The sequence below is a fragment of the Diadema antillarum genome, unplaced genomic scaffold, assembly GCF_040938485.1.
Source record: "Diadema antillarum isolate AM-2024a unplaced genomic scaffold, OU_Dant_1.0 seq00002243_RagTag, whole genome shotgun sequence".
Classification (NCBI taxonomy): Eukaryota; Metazoa; Echinodermata; class Echinoidea; order Diadematoida; family Diadematidae; genus Diadema; species Diadema antillarum.
The window spans coordinates 34,038-52,832 of NW_027272872.1; the positions used below are offsets into that span (position 1 = coordinate 34,038).

The window sequence follows — 18,795 nt, forward strand, 5'->3', positions numbered from 1 at the left end:
ACGCGCATGTGCGCGCGCCAAGACGTTGAGTCATGAAAATCTCACTCATAAAAATTTTTTGAACTTGGCATCCCTGGTTGAGATAAGTACAGAGATGAAATGGTAAGTGTAGTTGTGTATTGATCATTTCACCAGCTAAAGCTTGGGCATTTTCAATTTATTCTCTGATTGTCATTATTATCATCATTGTTACTGTAGTACAAGTGAATTAATACAATGTATTAGTACTAAGTAGGCCTACGTGTATTTGTATCATCATTATTATTATCATCATCATCATCATCATTCCGACTATTACTATCAACACACAGCAATTTCTGGAACGATACTCCCACAGTAGCTCCAGTAGCTCCAAGTACTACATACAAGCAGGGAGGTGCCTCCCTGATACAAGGTAGTTCTGTATTTTGTAACCTGTTGTGGTCTTCCCCTATATGACGTCATAGCCCCGTTTAGGGATTTCCCCGCATTTCTCCCTTCTGTAGTTCGCTGCTGGCTTGCAATAAAACGACACGAATTTTTCAGTGCAAAAGAATGGGGAGCCGATATTTGATTATCAGAGTGATATTTAGAGTTCTGCATCAGATTTCGGTGGGAAGCTAAAATATTTATCGAGGTTACTTTCTCAATGAACACATATTCTCCAGTGAAGACGCATTCCTAAAGTAACCTGGATAAAAGTAGTGTATAAGTTCACAGCTCCAGTCAAGTTCTCATTTTATTTTGCGCCGATCCTGCAGTCAGTAAAGGCACACGGGCAAAATCATACGCGTCCGTACGTCCCCTATGCAAAGTAAACATACGGCCGACCATTTCACTCCAAAGCCTTTGCTTTGTGACTCGCCGCGAGTTACTCGTGCGTGTTGAATCAATCACCCGTATTATCAGTATGGCCGTACTCGTCGACAGATTTCATCCCACTGCACTGTGGTAAAACTACTCTTTTCGTCTTACCGGACCAGATTTTTGCAAGAAACAACAGGTAAGTTATCAGAATGTACTTTCTCCTAGAGGAAGATGTCACAAGTTTAGTTGCTGGAATATATTTGTCAACAAAAGAAAGACAGAAATCGCAGCCTCTCGACTCTCCAGTAGCTGGCTTGTTCAACTTTTCACCTCGATAGGTCTCAGTCAGCTACAAAGCCAAAGGTACAAGGTTGTAGCCTAGCCCTTCAACATCCGTGTCGTTCTCGACGGCGGCCTGATACATGGACCATGGTTGACCTACCGACACCGTTACACTCTACAGTGTTTGTGAACGCGAACGTGAAATCCTGTTTATAATGTTGCTCACATCATTCATTGATTCACACAATTAATTATTCCTCCCTCTCCTGCTTTGCTTTGGATCTTTATTTCATCATATTTCTCTTCTGCTTTGAACCTTTTCTTCTTTCTGCTACTAACTAGTGCTACTGCTAGCTCTCCATCATTTCCTCGACGCTGATGTGACGCTGATGTGACACTGATTGAGTAATGGCGATTCTTTATTTTGGATTGCCTTCTTCTACTTTGCTAGTATTAATGAATTAACTCTATTATTGTCATCAATAATAATAATGATTATAATTCACTTCTTGCCTGGCTTTGATCTCTGACTAAAGAGGCAGTAAAGAATAGATCTAGTGCAGATTTTTGAATCTGCACTAACAGTTAGGTCTATTGACGTTGTCTAGACTTGTGGAGTTGTGGATTAATTAGTGTCGGATCTGTGAGCTTCTGGTTCATGCATCAAGGCTTGTTGTACTTGTAGTGTATCCTGCAATCCTGGCTCCACCCTAACTGCAACCAGCCCGAATGCGAAGTTTATAAACTGTACTAGAACTTGGAAGGGAGCGCCCTGGGTTTGAACCTTAAGGGACTGACAGTACTGGTTGAGGTGGGGATTTATGTTTGTACATTCCTCAGTGAGATAATGAGAAAGCTCTTATGAAATATGAAAGAGCATGTAATTTTAAGAAGTATTCCACATTTATTTGATGAAAATTGGTTTTCAAATGGCTGAGATATCAAAAAAAGTGCTAATAATAAAAGGTGACACCGGACAGGCCATGCCTTTATTAGGATCTCTTTGTTTCACCTTGTTTTTGGATATCTCAGCCATTCCAAAACCGATTTATATCAAAAAATAAATTTTTGATACCCCTTAGAATTGCATGCTCTTTGACTTCTCATATAGAGTGGTTTCTGAATCTCTCGCAAAACGTTAATAAAGCTAAATCCTCACCTCAACCAGAACTGTACACACCCTTTAATCCATAATGTGTATTGATACATTCAGAGAACTTGCCTTCACAGAAAAGCACTACCTGATAACAGCCTACAAAGTTCCTTGTTTAAATGACAACATTTTGTGGAAATACCATTAAGTGATATGAAGAATGAAGAGGAGTGGCATTCGATGCAGATCATTTAGAACTAACCCCAGGGCGCTCCTTTACGTTTGGGCTGCATGGTTGCAGTTAATTTAAAACATAGAACATGTATATTGTGAAACATGGACATTGTACTTGAATGATATAAAAAGACCGCCTGCATTCAAGATGTGGATATATTTAGGCGCCTGGGCCGCATATCACGGTCAGACAGGAAAACAAATCAGTATATTCTAGATCATCTGAATGTCACAAAAACCTTGATGAAAGATGTTAAATCAAGAAAGCTAAAATATTTTGGCCATGTCAAAAGACATCAGTACATATAAAAAAAAAGCATACTGGTAGGGATTCTAGAAGGCTGGAGATGCAGAGGATGCCAGGGCAGTGTGTGGTGTGGCAACATAACTTGGAGTGGACAGGAAAGAGTGTGACCGCATGTAGTAAGGCGGCCATGAGCAGAACAGAATTGAGGTCCATAGTCGCCAACCTTCAGACTGAAGACGGCACTTATAAGAAAGAAGAACAGTATACAATGTACAGATGGTGATGTGTGCAGCAGTCATTGAAAAAGGATGAAATAGGATCATGTCAAGTCATAGAGATACACAAAAAGTAATTATAGAATACATGAAAGAGAACAGGCAATAAAAAGAGCTCTACTTGACAGAAAGGGTAAAAAAAGGTACCAAGAAGTGTGGTAATGCTGACTGGTCATATAAATTACCAGTACGGGTATGTGCTTGGTTGTACCAGCTGTAGTGGATATACACGTCACTGTATGCTCTGTTTAAATGTCTATGATGAAAGTAGTCTCAAACACAAAGAACTTATAAATGAGTCAAGTATAAAATGAGTCACAGGGCATATTTGCTATGAATGTGAATACAATTTTGTATGTGACTTATTGATTTTTAATATTCAGTAGGAGGGCAAGTCCAAGATAAGGTCCCCTCAGAAGGCAAAAATTCATCTTTGCTCAATATTGACATATTTGGTATCATTTTGAAGCTTATGAGTTGAAGTTTTGATTTCCATGGAGGAAAAAATCATATTACGTAAATTTATGCAAATTTCAAGGGCTTCATTTGCATAATTGTGAAACACAGCGTTACGTATGGGACATTTATAAAAATTCATATTAATTCAAAGGAAAGCAAATGATATTTGATTAATATGTGGACATAAGAAGTTCATCAAATAGTTTAACTTTGTATGAAAATTTAGGGATTATGCAAATGATTATGCAAATTAGCTCGTGTCCTATCATGAGATGTCCCATACGTAACAAATTGAGGTCATTTTTTTAGGTTTTTTCTGAAATTGCTAAGGTTATATTAATGCCCTTTTGGAAAGTTCTAATTTATTGTTTAGAGAAATTAAATACCACAGAAAAAAGAAAAAACAGCAAAAGGAATATTTTTTATGAGGCATTTAAATAATGTTACGTATGGGACAAATGCGTTACGTATGGGACATCCTCATACATAATGCATGTGAATGCATGTAGCTAGCTGGGAAGGTCTCTCAGTACACAAATGGTCAATCATCCTGAAGAAAGCATCCCAACATTGTAACTACTTTTTGAGTTATAGACACTTTAAACAATACATGTACTTGACTGAACAATTTTCAGAAAGGGGAGTGGAAAATGGTAAAATACACAATGAAAAATCAGCATTAAAGGGATGGTATAGTTTTTTGTAGAAACAGGGATTCAGTTTTCAACATTTAATGAGATGATTGGAAACCAATTATATGAATTACTAAAGAGCATACAATCCTAAGACAAGAGGAATTCAAAGTTTAGTGACGGAGATCCAATTTGAAATGGTTGTGATATAAATATTTAAAAAAATATAAAGTAAAACGATTTTTTTTTTATTGCAAGTGATACAAAAAATTGTCCTTATTCAGGTTTCAATAATAGCCACGACAAAATTCATGGGTATACATACTGAGGTGTGACTCGAATCAATGACCTGACTGCTAGACAGACATCATCTACTCGATCACTGAGGTTCCACGCAGCAGGTATTGCTTATTTATAAAAATTAATATTTCTTGTGTCAAGTTGTTTTTTATTGAAACAAAATGGCAAACTGCCCATCATCAATGGAAGTAAACACTTTAAACTATTCAATTTTTCAGTAGTAACTATCCTGATAGAAATAGGGCATACACGTGTACATACTCCGGTTGGTCATAAAAATATAGAATATGATTAAATATGATTATGATGGTAAATATTTGGGGAATATTGTTCCCTTGTCAATCTGAATCAGTATTTGAGTAGTTTCAGCTGATTCCATTTCAATAATTATGCAAAAAATTTTTATATGGGCATTTTGCTAAATTATTTTGCAAAATACCCATAAACATGTCTCTCCACACACTAAACGAATGGGGGACAAAGGGCATGCATACTCAGGTTGGTCATAAAAATATAAAAATATGATTGAATATGATTAGGATGGTGAATATTTGGGGAATATTGTTTCCTTGACAATCTGGATCAGTATTTGAGTAGTTTCAACTGATTTTACTTCAATAATTATGCAAAATACCCATAAACATGGTTCTTCACACACTAAATGAATGGGGGACAAACTGTCCCATACGTAACTGTCCCATACGTAACACGTCATGTCTGTCTTTAATCAGAACCTGTAATTAGAGCTTTTTACCTAATGACAAGAAACTTACCTGTGATAATCTTGAGTGTTGTGACTTTCATCACAGTGAGTTACAAGTTGTAGAATGAAATACTTTCAGAGAGTTTTGAGGTTGAAAAAAATGTTCAAAAAAACAAAATTTTTCTGGTCCCATACGTAACGGCACTTATTTTCTCTTCTAGAATATAACTGTGAAGGTCATTTTTCTCCATTTTTTGCATGATTATACTTCTCCTAGATATCAATCACCATGATAAAGTTTAATATGATCAAAAGCCATTAACACTATTTTTCAGGTCATAAAAGTCTCTGAATGTCCCATACGTAACGCGCGTGTTATCTTGGACTTGCCCAGGACTGAATAGAACAAAATTGCTGACACCAAGTAAGATGCCATGTATGTGTACAGTAGTACAGCTTTTTAACCAGATGAAAAAGTATGCAAAATTGTGTCACTCAGTACGCAGTGAATGAGTAGTGTAGTGGTATTATGCAATACAATATTAGCAAGTCTAATTCTCCGTGAACATATGGGCTTCCTGACAATGTGAGTGGTTCAATTCATTATTGTGCAGTAAGGACTGAACAGAAAACTGTATGCATGCACATCCACATTCATGTCAAGATCAGACATAGTTGATTTATTTTAATGTGTAAATAGGTTCGCGAATAGCACCTGACTCTCAAATTTCACAAAATACAAACCTCACGGATTGTATGCAAAATTGTATGTATTTGTACTGTAAGTGAGTGATTGTTGAAAGCCTGCCATCCTTGGGGCATTTTCTGATTATGAGGCTGCACAGTCCCTCACTAGGTATTAACCTGTTCCTTACTGGAACCTTACCAGGCTCCCAAAGTGTAGACAAATGTGTCTGCATATTTGTTGCCTAAATTCATGTTTATTTGTGTGGGATTCCGACCAGAAAAATTACTTTAATCTAAAGTTCTGGAATAGAGTTTCTGCTTTCAATATCTGTTCTTTTTCTTAATCATAATTGCATATCGTGTCTAATTACCTTTTCAAACATAGTAGTGCACTCGTTTTGCTGTAAAACCCATCTTGGGAAGATACAGTTTGTAGCAATAAAGACTGAGCTCACTAGATTTTGACTTTCACTTTTAATATACCCATGAAGTGTATTTCAAAAGACTTTGCGAGCCCATCTTCGTATGGTCTGTTCATATCTCACTTCCGATTGATAGTTTGCATTGTTCAATAGCACATGCAGTTGACCCTGGGAAAAAGGAAACATGTATCGCTTTATTGCTTTCACCCAGGCAAATTACCAACCTGTCCATTCTTTGTTGATAGACACACACACAAAATAAAAAGTCTCGTTTTGGGGCATTGAAGGTTCTTGGAGAATTACCGCCAAAGGCATTTGGGTTTAATGTAGGTGTAGTACATGGTGTTGGTTGCAGGTACAGAACATTCAATTGCAGACTTGAAGACCTGAGGTGCACCGATTTATTCTAGGGTTGCTTGCCCTTGCAGCAAAGCTCATTACAATGAACATAATTTGCATATTTAAAGTACATATTCAGTAAAATAAGGAAACCATTCACACCATTGGACATAAAAGGAATGGAGGAGCCCAAATAGATGACTAATTCACCAAAACTATGTTCAATGAAAGCAAGTACATGTACATGTAGGATGAAGGTAGCAACTAGCTGGGGTGAATACCTTGGGAACACGGAAATTTGTTCAAAAGAAAGAACTAGATGTACAGGGTGCAGTGGTTGAACACATCTGAATAAGAAAGGAATGAAGATGATTAGACAGATAAGATGTTAGAGGTCAAGTGATAATGGATGATAGCCTGGTAATCTATAAACTGAACTAAATAGTGAACTGAAACTGGAAAAAAGTTAACCATAATATGATAAGGAGACCAGTTGTAATGTTAACTTACCTGTGACGTCTGACATTAGCATGTCATTGGTACCCGGTAGTAGATATAGTAAGCCGACTCCTTGCTGATTTGCATTAATTGACCAGTCATCAGTGTCAATATCTTAGTTTCTGTTGATCTTTCCAAAGTTAAAGTAAATGCATGAATGCAGATGATTTCATTTTCTCTGGCCAGCATACATGTACGTATAGGTACAGGATGTTGGGCTATAACACACCAGTAGCCGTGCTGTCACTGTGCAGTGTACAAATTCTACTGATATCAACTTGATGCACAATCTTTGCTGTTTTGAACAAGCTATTGTGTCATTGCTGGATATCAATATCGAGTTTGTGTATTAGTTTGTGTTATTCTTTCTTTCATTGTTTTCACCATCCGTTGAACAATACGTAAAATGATTATTTGATGCAAAATGTCTCGTCACTGTAGAATGGACAGTGTTTATTTGCCAGTACACCTGTGCATTCATAATTTGTTTTCATTTTGTAATGCAGGGGCGGATCCAGGAATTCCGTAAAGGGGAGGCGCCTTTGCAAAGTTAAAGGGGAGGCGCATGCACCCCCCCCCCCCATTTTTTTCTTTTTATTTCTTTTTTTTGGGGCCAAAAATTATGAGGGGGCACGCGCCCGGTGCACCCCCTTCTGGATTCGCCACTGTCATGAGAATAAGCGACAGTATGCATTAGTTGTGAATGGTGATTTTTTTTAATTCACAGACTACAGTGTATGTAAATGTATTTCATGGTATGTATTAATATGTAATTGTGTCATGTGTATGTTAATGAATGTACAATTGTATGTCTAGGTCAAATGTTTGTGCAAGACCCTTGTTTTATACTGTATACCAGTCTTTTCAGGTACCTACCGCGGTACACATACCATATTATGTTGTTTAACACAGGATGAATAAAGTATGCCAAATTTTGTCACCTTTTTGGTTGTTGGGAGCAAATTTTGTAATCAAGACATGTGTACATGTACGTTGTGTATATTTAATAGATTTTACACGTATTTAGTAAAGAGGTCTGTACATTGTAGCTAATCTGGTATTTTTTGTTTTGTTTTGTTTTTGTTTTTGTTTTGTTTTGTTTTTGTGCTTTTTTATTTTCTTTCTGTTTTTAAAATTGGATCACAATAAAACAGGCCTCTATAATACATATTGCTTTTTGTGATCCCTCCACTAAAATTTGTACACCAGGTTCTTGATATTATTGTCTGCATGATCAGTGTTGTTGGTTTAATACATAATATGAATTAAATTCAATCCAGTTGCATGCAATTTGTTTTTTGGTTTTTTTTTTCCTGTTTTTCTTTTTTTCGTTTTTGGCAATCAGAATCATTTTTGTGTCTACTTGTGCTTCATGTTGCCTAGCAACTCACGGTCGGTGAGGAGCTGCCTGGTCACACATGCGGATGCAACGAGAACCCTTTGCCAGGATGCATCCGAGCCTCAACCCAGACATCATCATTACTGACCTACCCTACAAGATCCTGGACCAGTTGGCGGGCCTACTGGACATTCCCGATGGGACCAACAAACCGTATTGGAAGGCCCTCATCGCAGTCATTCCTGGTAACATCTACACGTAAGAAAAATTCCCCTATCATTTTTTTGCAGGAAATTCAGGCTATGATTCAGCTGACATGATTTAAAGTGAAACTTTATTTTCTCTGGCTCCGGCATAAATCCTGTTTCATTTCTATTTTTCAAATAAATCTAGATATTTCTTACATTAAATTGTTCTGTGGCTTTGAATATTCAATCTGTGTTTCTTTGTTGTTGTTGTTTGTTTGTTTGTTTGTTTGTTTGTTTGTTTGTTTGTTTGTATGTTTGAGGGAGAATAGATTGTTGTCAAAAGAGTCATACCAACTGCATTACCAGTAATTATGTTTTGATGTACATATGAAAAAAATCCCAGATTTTGGAGGCCAAGGCCTAATCACCGAATCTCATTTAAACATACTTCGACTAATTTATCAAAATTTCCTGAAAAATATATGAAATTTTATAACTTTCTTTTTCTTTATTGACTTGTTATTAACTGATAAGACCTTTGCAGTTCTGTTTTTTACACTAATGTCTTTTTAAAAATATATAGCATGGAGGTTTCTTTTGAAGCACACCCACTGTTACATGTGTAAGTTCCGAGTTCAGATTTCTAGAAAGTTATCTTGTGTCCACTGCTCTGTGTGAATACATCAATAGAATATTAAAGTCCAAGCCATTGTTCAAGTTGGCCTTAAAGGGATTGTAAAGTATTGGCAGAAATGAGGATTGGACTTTTAACTTTATATGAGATACCAAGAAACTACTTATGAAGTGATACAGAGCATATTATTTGAAAGAATTCAAACTTTATTAGATAGAGATCGGTTTTGGAATGGCTGAGACATCCGAAAACAAAGTAAAACAAGGCAATCCTAATAAAAGGTGGGTCAAATGTCCCACCTTTTATTAGGATTGCTCAGTTTTGGATATTGTATATCTCAGCCATTTCAAAACCAATTTTCATCAAATAAACACCGAGTCCCTCATGGAATTACGTGCTCTTTCACATTTCATAAGAGGGTTTATCAATATCTCACCAAAAAATGTTAGAAACCTAAAGTTAGGTCTTAACCAAAACTATTGATCCTTTGAAAGACGGAGAAGTGTAGGGAGACATGGGTAGCTAGATTGAATCGGTCTTCACTCCTTGCCCACCTTGCAACTGCCATGGGTCAGCTCGCTGTAGAAGAGCTGATGAGGGAACCTCGACTCTTCCATGATGCGAATGACATGGCCAGACCATCAAAGCTGAAATATATTATGATACAGTATTCTTTTCATATGCTTTTAAATTTGATGTAAATTCAACAATTGCATACTGTTCTTGTTGAGGTTGATATATTACTGTGCCTCTTTTCTCTACATTTCTTTTTATGTTTATATGCCTTCAAGTCTTGAAGGCATACTTACATTTAATGAAATGTAGAGAAAAGAGGCACAAATGAATGCATCGAGTTATTACACGACCTAGAGTCAATCAAATAACAGGCCAAATTTGATATGAAATGTTTTGTACAGAGTAATTGTCAATTTGCATTGTCTCAGACAATCCTGAGGTTCCAAAGGTTAAAAGCGCTCTTACGAGGAATGACTTCAACCACATACATTAAGTACATCGAGATATGGCATATTTGCCAATCTAGGAACTCAGACTCCCCTGCTTTTGGAAGGAGATTTTCCTATAGATGGAAAGTGTTTATTTCTTTTATTATCATTATTATTCTGTTCTTCTACTTGAGTGGTTATTTTTTTCTCACGCAAGCACCCACAAAATATGCATCCCCCCCCCCCACCTCTCTTAAAGGACAAATCCACCTTCATAGAAATGTGGATTGAGTGAATGAAGCAATACTTCTAGTAGAACATGGGAAAATCAGACATTCCATTCAAAAGTTATGAATTTTTGCAGTTTCTGCTCAGTCACTGCTGGATGAGAAGAATATTACAACTTGTGATGTCATACGTAGTGTATGTTTAGAACAATATAAAGAAATATATAAAGAAAATTCAACATATTTCCACTTTTCTCACATAATAAAAAAATGCTTGACTTCCTTCTTTCAGAAGGCAAGGCTAATAATATTACCCATAACATACAATGTACATCAGTGACAAGTCAAGAAAATGTGCACTTTTTCAAAAAACATAGCATTTTGTGAAATTCTGTTTTTATAATCTTCATATTATGTAGTTCCTATGTAGTTCCATGGAACTACTCCATGGTAGACACGTTCTACTAATATTGCTGCGTTCACTTGATCCACACATGTATCAATATGTCCTTTAAAATTTTGGCTTCAAATGAAAAAATAAAACCACTGATGGAGACCATACACTACTGTGCTGCATTATTCATGCACTGTGGGCTGTCCACAAGTACAGTTGCAGGCGATGCATGCGTACACTGTGTGTGAATACAAATTACTGCTCCTGAGAGCGAACCCTGGATCCTGGTACTTCATGCTCTTGATGTGCACTTAGCACACATTCTGTAGTCGTCTAGTAAATCTCCAGCTTGGAATGCAAGGTGGGAGAATCTATAACTCAGGAGGTGTTAGAGTGTTGGAGTCTCTACCAATCTGAAAGCATTCTGCATCCACTTCATATTAAACTTCTTTGACTTGAGGATAATGATGGACTGATTATAAATTCAACCCTCTCACTGTCTGTTCAAGAGAAATTGGCCTGTCAAACAAAGAACAAACAATATATCTGACACAAATTAAATAACCCTTGATGGGGGCGCTGTGGCATAGTGGATAAGACTCCTGACTCCCGATCGGAGGACCCGAGTTTGAATCCCGCCCAGTGCTTACGTCTCTGGACAAGATGTTTTTACCCACTATGTCCCTCTCAACCCAGGTGTATAAATGGGTACCTGGCAATGCTAGGGTAATAATAATAGCAGGGCCCTTTGGTAGAACAGTGGCAACACTGAAGAGGCTACCCTGGGTAAATAAAACCTTATATGGACAAGCTCAAGGTTTTTATGTACCGGTAACTACATATACTTTTATATGACATGTTCCATACGTGACTACAGTATCTTGTAAAAAGCAGAAATACTAAGTAACATAATTATTGTTTTAAAGAAAATGCTTTATCTGCCCTATGTAGTTTATATGATTTCATGGTTTGGTTTCGCCTGCTAATAGCCATTAATTACAGCTCTATTTATCAAATGACAGAACTGATACAGATTCCAAGATGAGTGTGTTTCACTTTTAAAGTACCAATCATGAGTACTTCAAAAGGAAAGAGAAATTATATGTGTTTATCTAGTGTGAGTTTGAAATAACTTATCCTAATAGAACATATCGTGACAGTATACACGTTATACTGCTTTGATGCTCTTTCTTTTTCATTTAAAAAACCTACATGTTCCTACTGTAATTGAATGTAACAGAAGTATGTTTGTGCATTGTGAATTTTTACTGATTTTTTGCTGATAAAATGTTACTATTTTTATTTCTATAATTATCATAATTTTTAGATTGTTGTTATTGTAATAAATTCATTATTTAGTAATAGTTGTCTTTGTTATAATTATTGTTATTATTATTACCTCTGCCAAGAAGTTGTTGTTTTGCTTTTGTTTTTGTTTTTGTTTTTTGGCATTGATTTGTTGATCTGTTTGCAAATTAAAAAGTTGAGAATGGATTTGGATAAAACTGACAGGAAAAATTAACAATGACATAAAAAACTGATGTTTGAATTTTGGTAGTGATCTGGATTGCCTGGATCCAAAATTCTCATTTTTTTTTTTGGTTCCATTTTTGAAGGATATTTTCATTGTCTTCAAATAGGGCCAGCAAAGAAGAGCATTCAAGCTATGCGTATCTGAGGTGTGCATACTTGCACTGCATGCATGCTCAAGGTGCAGCAGGTAGCCAAGGTAGACTCAACCTAGAAATTGGGCTTCTTTACCATTGGGAAATAGGGTGGTTTTCAGCATGTGTGTATGAGTAGTAATGAGCTGATTGGCATATGTCTGAGCTCTCTGAGTGCTTTTCTACTCACATTATAGTTGTTAGCTCCACAAAGGAAGGAGGTTAAATGCCTTTGTTGGTTGGCTGGTTGGTTAGCTGGTCAGTTGGTTGGTTGGTTGGTTTGTTTGTGTGCAAAATAACTTATAAAGTTGTGGACGGATATAGATGAGACTTGCGGAAAAAGTTGATAATGACACAAGGTACAGATGATTAAATTTTGGTAGTGATCTGGGAATTTTTACCTATTTGTATGGATTTTTGAAGGATTTTTTATATTTTTGCGGATATGAGCAATTAATTTGGGGGTTCAAACTGCGCATAATTGAGGTTTGCATACTCGCTCTAAAGCGCGTGCTCTGCCCTGGCGGGGCACAGTGCAGCTGGAAACTGATGACATAAACAAAAGGCTGAGACTTATATTGAGAAATTGGACGATTTTCAGCACATGTGTCTATGGATGGAAATTAGCTGCATGGCAGAGGTCTGCACTCTCAGAATGCTTCTGTAGTTACAGTGTATGTTATAAATCATTATCATTGCACACCATTTGGCTTATAAAATCGTAATCATCAACACCAGCATAATCATCTCTTTTTTTTCAATTTTCATTTCAATCATCATTATAATTGTACCAGGGATGTACAGATCAACAGGTTTAGCATGGATGGCCTACGGCTGAACGGGGGCAGCTCAGCACTCAGCCTCCTGAGGGATCTCGGGAACAGACACAACAAGACGGTGAAGCAGCTCGCATCCTACCTCAACAAACTGCATTATGAGCAAGCCCTCAAGCTCATCAAATCCCCAGGTATGCCTCTCATTCTATCTCTCTCTCTCTCTCTCTCTCTCTCTCTCTCTCTCTCTCTCTCTCTCTCTCTCTCTCTCTCTCTCTCAGTACAGTGGTCACCACGTAATCAGGAGGGATCGGGAGACAAGTTTTTCTCCTGTTTATTAAACGCGATGCTCCCGCTCAAGCAGTGCCTGGTATTGGCCCATGCTACCCAAACAACATGAAGCCCAGAAAAAATGTGGGCCCAAAAAAAATGTGGGCATTACACTAAATCATGCACAGTTATTGAAAAAACAACAACTGATAAACCATTATGATAGCAACAAGTACATACATGTATGCACTGCAATGCGAAGACACGAAGCAATAAAAATAGCAGTCTCATAATTTTGGTAATTGCATTATTGGAACAAACCTTTGTTCGTTTGATCCACAAAACGCCCCTTTTTAGAGCTCACAGTACATATCAAGTCACAATGCCTTTGACCTTCAAACAATGCAGAGAAAGAGGCAGCTATTTTCTCTTTTCCCTCATGAGTCAAACACAAACTCCTGCTGATGTACTTGTTCTTGGGTGGTAAGGCCTATGAGTCACAGTCATTGACTTTCCGCTGCTTTTATAAATTTATCCTTCCAAATTTTTGATGCATGCCCTTCTCTGTGCTTTAGTGTCTAAACTGCATCACACACCGAGACACCAAGACATACAGATATCAAATTCTTTGTGATACGAGGTTTGTTGGGTTTTTTGACCACTGCTGATTTTCATGCATTCATTCATTCAAACACCACCAATGTGTTTTTCTAACACGTATAATGCAAGATATCCACCATTTACTACAAATAAGGAAAAAATAAAATAAAAACATACACACACAGACACACAAAGTGAATTCACACCAGAACGATTAATGTAGTACTAGCAATCAGTGTCGGTGAATCCAAGTACATGATGTACAACCACCAGTGGCAGATCCAGGGAGGACTGCACTGGGCACACGCCCCCTCCCCCCCCCCCCTTTATTTTTTTGTTGAAACAAAAGAAATAAAAAGAAAAATATGGCGGAGGGGTGCATGCACCCCCCACCCTTTAATTTTGTAAATGCACCCCCTCTTTACAGAATTCCTGGATCTGCCCCTGACCAAGGTGTTTTGTGTTTGGCGACAGAAAGTGGACATTGCAGTGATAGAGTCACTTGAATCATGTCTACCGGGATGCGTTGAAGTGTTGTGCTAAAATCTACTGGTATTGCTACTAGTGTAAAGTTATACATACACACATACATGCACACACACACACACACACACAGAAAGAAATACCAGTAGTGATATTTACAGGATAGGTTTCGTGACTTCCTTGTTCAATACTACTGTACACTGATTGCAATCTCTATGGACTTTAAGCATTTGTGGAGGAGGATTTATAGGCAATTGAAAGTAAACTTTTGAGTCATCTGTAGATTGCTCTTGAGGTCAACCCTCTACTTGTCTTTCACCCATACAAAACTCTACAATGCTCTTGCAGTATCTTTTTAATATCAACATTCTTAGCTTATATCAACGTTCTTATTAGGCTTACTTGAGCCAAAGGCTTGAGTGAGCAGTTGCATGCATTTATCATCTAATGTGCATCATGCATAGTGCGTCCTTTGTAAACTGTTTACATTTTCAGCATCTTCTCGAAGACCTCATGACAGATTTTCACCAAACATGGCGAGTAGCATCCATAGTGGGATCCAGATCTCAATTCGTTCAGAGGGGCACCATGCCCCCAAATTAAGGAATTTTGAAAAATCATCTTATGTTAAACCAGAAGTAATAGAGCTACAGTAACTGTAAGTTCAAAGTGCTATGAGTAAATACATTGGTGACATTAGCTTCAAGTTTGTTCATAGCATATCTGAGTGTGCCCCCCCCCCCCCCCCCACAGCCATGTGGGGGGAGGGGTCCAAATCAGGGCCTAAGTTTTACATTTTCTTTTTTTTTTTCTTCATTAAATTTTCACCAAACTTGGCAAGTGTTTTTGCAAGAGTGATAGAATGTGTATTTGTACAATTTAAATGGGCACCATCTCCCACTTTGGGGCCCCAGGGGCCCAGTGCCCCGGGTTGGGAGGAGGCTGGGGAGAAAAATCCCCCAAATTAAGGAATCTTTACAAATCTTCTCAAGTCTAGAACCAGAAATGATGAGCCAAGTTAGTGCTACGAGTAGTCGTTTCAAGTTTGTTCAAGGCAGATCACGGTATGAGCCTTAATTCTTACAGGCCGTTGAGGGTTAAGGGGTAAAACTCATGATAGGTCAGGTTAAGAAATGTGAAGATGATTTCCTGAGTTATGTTTTATGTGCACTGACTCCAGGTATGTTTCATGTATGAGGTCACTCCATATGAGGATGAAATGTGACATGTACATGTACATGTACATAAAGTGAATAGATTTTGAGAAATCGCATGAATTTCATTGAGCTTTAAAACTTATTGTCTCAATGATGTTATCTGACATTTCATTTTTTCACGCAATGGACACAGGAAATACACGCAGACATTTCTTGATTTCGTTAAATTTGGCATATTGGTATGGAAAAGTAGGGCAATTGACTAACCATACACACATTCTGGCAAAAATACAGTGAAGATTACAATGTATGTACTATTTTAGTTTGTATAGTATACATTATGATGCCCAGTTCACCTATATTGAGCCCTCACGTAAAATTGGGGCATGCAACTTTTAGTTTGTTTTGTGATGCACGGGCACAGTATTCAGTAGACCATGCTATGATGTCTATTGCCAATGGACTAAGTGCCACTTTTAAACATTCTGAATTAAGTCCATCATCAGATAGAGCAAAATAAAACCTTTCCAGTGTTAACTTACTTTTAACATTGATAACAAGAATAGAGTTTGCAAACTTGATTGCAATCAAACTTTTTATGTACCAGTCCCACTTTGTCGGGGCAGGGAATGGGTTAAAGGAAACCAAAGCCCAAATATCAATGTTGATTGATTGAAAGCAGCAATATTAGCAAAACACATCAGTGAAACTTTTAGAAAAATTGGACAATCAATTCAAAACTTATGAATTGTTAAAGTTTCAATGCCGTCATCGCTGGATCAGAAGACTATTTCACTTCATGACGCCATTTCGGACAACAATAATATTAAAGAAAATACAAGGGAATTCCACAAAATCTCATTTTCCACGAACATTCCATCAACTTGTTACTGACATTAGGGAAGTATTATTCCTTGTGCTTTCTGAAAGCGGTAAGTCAAGTGCTGTTTCATATTGCTGACAGAAAAGTGATAATATGTTGCTTTTTCTTTGTGTTTTCCTTCATATTGTTGTCCATGATGACATCATGCAGTGTAGTAGTCTCCTTATCCAGTGATTACAACACCAAAATTTGTAAACTTCGTAACTTTTGAATTGATTGCCCGATTTTCCTCAAACTTTTATTGATGTGTTATTTTTCTAATGTTGCTGCATTCACACAATTGACATGACAAAGTGTGAGTTTTGTTTCCTTTAAAGGTAAAGTTTCTGTGTGTCTGTGATTGTGCTGTGTTCACAAGATTGCGCAAGATCTGATCAGAGTTGTGGCAAATATTTGCACTTGTGTCCATTTCTGAATCAATGTGTACACTGTACTGAGTATACATTCTCAGAAAGGTTCTTGGGGATATTTCACAATGCTTTCCTAGAAGGAAGGACTGGACATTATTTGTACCAGGATATGAGCAAAAAGCAACAAGATAACTCTTCACATTGTACTTCAAGGATTATGTTTTGTCCAGCTTTTCTGGTGGATGAGATGATACATAGAAACTGGCATGTCAATGTCGTGTCTAAACTGAACACTGTGTGTCAAGAGCAGCTTGAATACGAAAGGGAAAATGGAGGAATGCATTTTAAGCTGTTTATGAATGAATTTCTTGTTGTGTTCTCTCAAACAACATTATAATGAAAAGAATGTATTTATAATATATGGAGACCTATGATTAAAAAAGGAAGAGCAGATATATTAATCATTGGAGACTATCAATGGATGATGGGGGTCATTTGGAGCAGAAAGTTTCCTTGTTTGATTATTTTGCCCTATTCATGTGTACTGTATAGGATAACAAAGAGGGTCTATACGTTTGAGATTGCCTGAATTTCATGTGGGAGTAACAAGGAAAAAAATACACGCTGCAGAAATGTTTGTTTAAATTTGATTTGTTTTCTGTGAAACCCTTTAGTGTACTCATACTCTAGTTTTTGCCTTTGACTGCATTTTTCAAGTAAAAGCAAAATGTGTTTGAAGAGAGAGAAAAAAATAAATGTATTCCTGTGCTTACATGTGCGGATAAAAGGAAAACAAACGCATGTAAAGTCATAGAGAGATGCATTAAAAAACAGAGCCCTTTCCTATTGGACTGTATACTCAGAGTTTCATGGTCAAAAAGTGCTATTTTTTCCATTTCTGTTTCACTTTTGATGATTTCTTTTGTTGTGTTGTGTTTCATGCATTTCTCAGAGCAACTGGAGATAATCCAGCAACCAGTGTCTTCCAATGTTGTGGCTGGGGAGACCGCTGTATTCACTTGTGAGGCGCGGGGATTCCCTTACCCAAGGTACGACAATCACATGGTCTGTGTTTACCATAAATTTAGGGAATTTCATTCAAATTTGATTCTATTCAAGTTCATTCATGTCTGCATACAATAAAAGCACATTACTTGTACAGTTGTAATTATGAGTCAAGGAAATCACAGTAAAAAAAATTCAGTTTGTTATTCCCCGTGTGATTGAAACGTAGTGTCAAACAGGAAATGACACAAAGTCGGGCAGAACAAATGTTAATATGTATCAGACAAATACAGATAAATATTGCACAAGAGCATCATTTTAACAAAATTGAAAAGACAACCGTCATACACAGTGACAATGGAATGCAGCGGGGCTTTTGTAAAAACATCAACAACAACAACAAAAGTGTGACAAGGCTTTCATAATGCACTGCAGTAAAACTTGAAATCTTTAACAGTGCAATTAGCTTTTTACACTGAACATCTAGTGAGACAAACTTCACATGTTTATAATTCTGCCAGTGTGCCACATACAACGATATCTCAAATCAAGATTTATGTAAATAGTGAAACTTAGTATTATTTATTTTTATGTTGGTATCATTGAAAGTGAAAATACTCATATTTCTACTCCACAAAACATTCTGTGTTTGCTCAGGAATCAATTTCTCTTCCACATCGCTTCCTTAAACTATTTTAAGCTAACAGTAAATCAAAGATGAATTTATGTGTGCTATAAATGCAGGCCACTTAGCAATAGAAATGCACTGAGACATACTTTATGATAATTGAATTACAAGGAGACATAGCACAGACGGATAGCCAATAAACCTGTCAACGGAAATTATAATACCGACAAGAAAAATTGAGTATAGACATAAAAGCAAACAATGGACAGCGTACAGAGAGTGTATTCACGGAAACAACT

General features: G+C 37.0%; 1 protein-coding gene across 1 annotated transcript; it reads left to right on the forward strand.

Moving 5' to 3' along the window:
- The first annotated feature begins 845 nt into the window (after positions 1-845).
- On the forward strand, positions 846-18,250 carry LOC139714349 (uncharacterized). The gene is made up of 4 exons (XM_071626058.1): positions 846-982; positions 8,341-8,554; positions 13,142-13,314; positions 17,816-18,250. Exons 2-4 carry the CDS (start codon positions 8,376-8,378, stop codon positions 18,004-18,006), a joined length of 543 nt encoding a protein of 180 aa, XP_071482159.1. The 5' UTR covers positions 846-982; positions 8,341-8,375; the 3' UTR covers positions 18,007-18,250.
- The last annotated feature ends 545 nt before the right edge of the window (positions 18,251-18,795 follow it).

Coding starts and splice junctions, on each gene's coding strand:
- LOC139714349 (XM_071626058.1), top strand. CDS start 8,376: ATGCGGATGCAACGAGAACCCTTTGCCAGGATGCATCCGAGCCTCAAC. Junction 8,555..13,141: donor ATTCCTGGTAACATCTACAC/GTAAGAAAAATT, acceptor TAATTGTACCAG/GGATGTACAGATCAACAGGT. Junction 13,315..17,815: donor CAAGCTCATCAAATCCCCAG/GTATGCCTCTCA, acceptor TGCATTTCTCAG/AGCAACTGGAGATAATCCAG.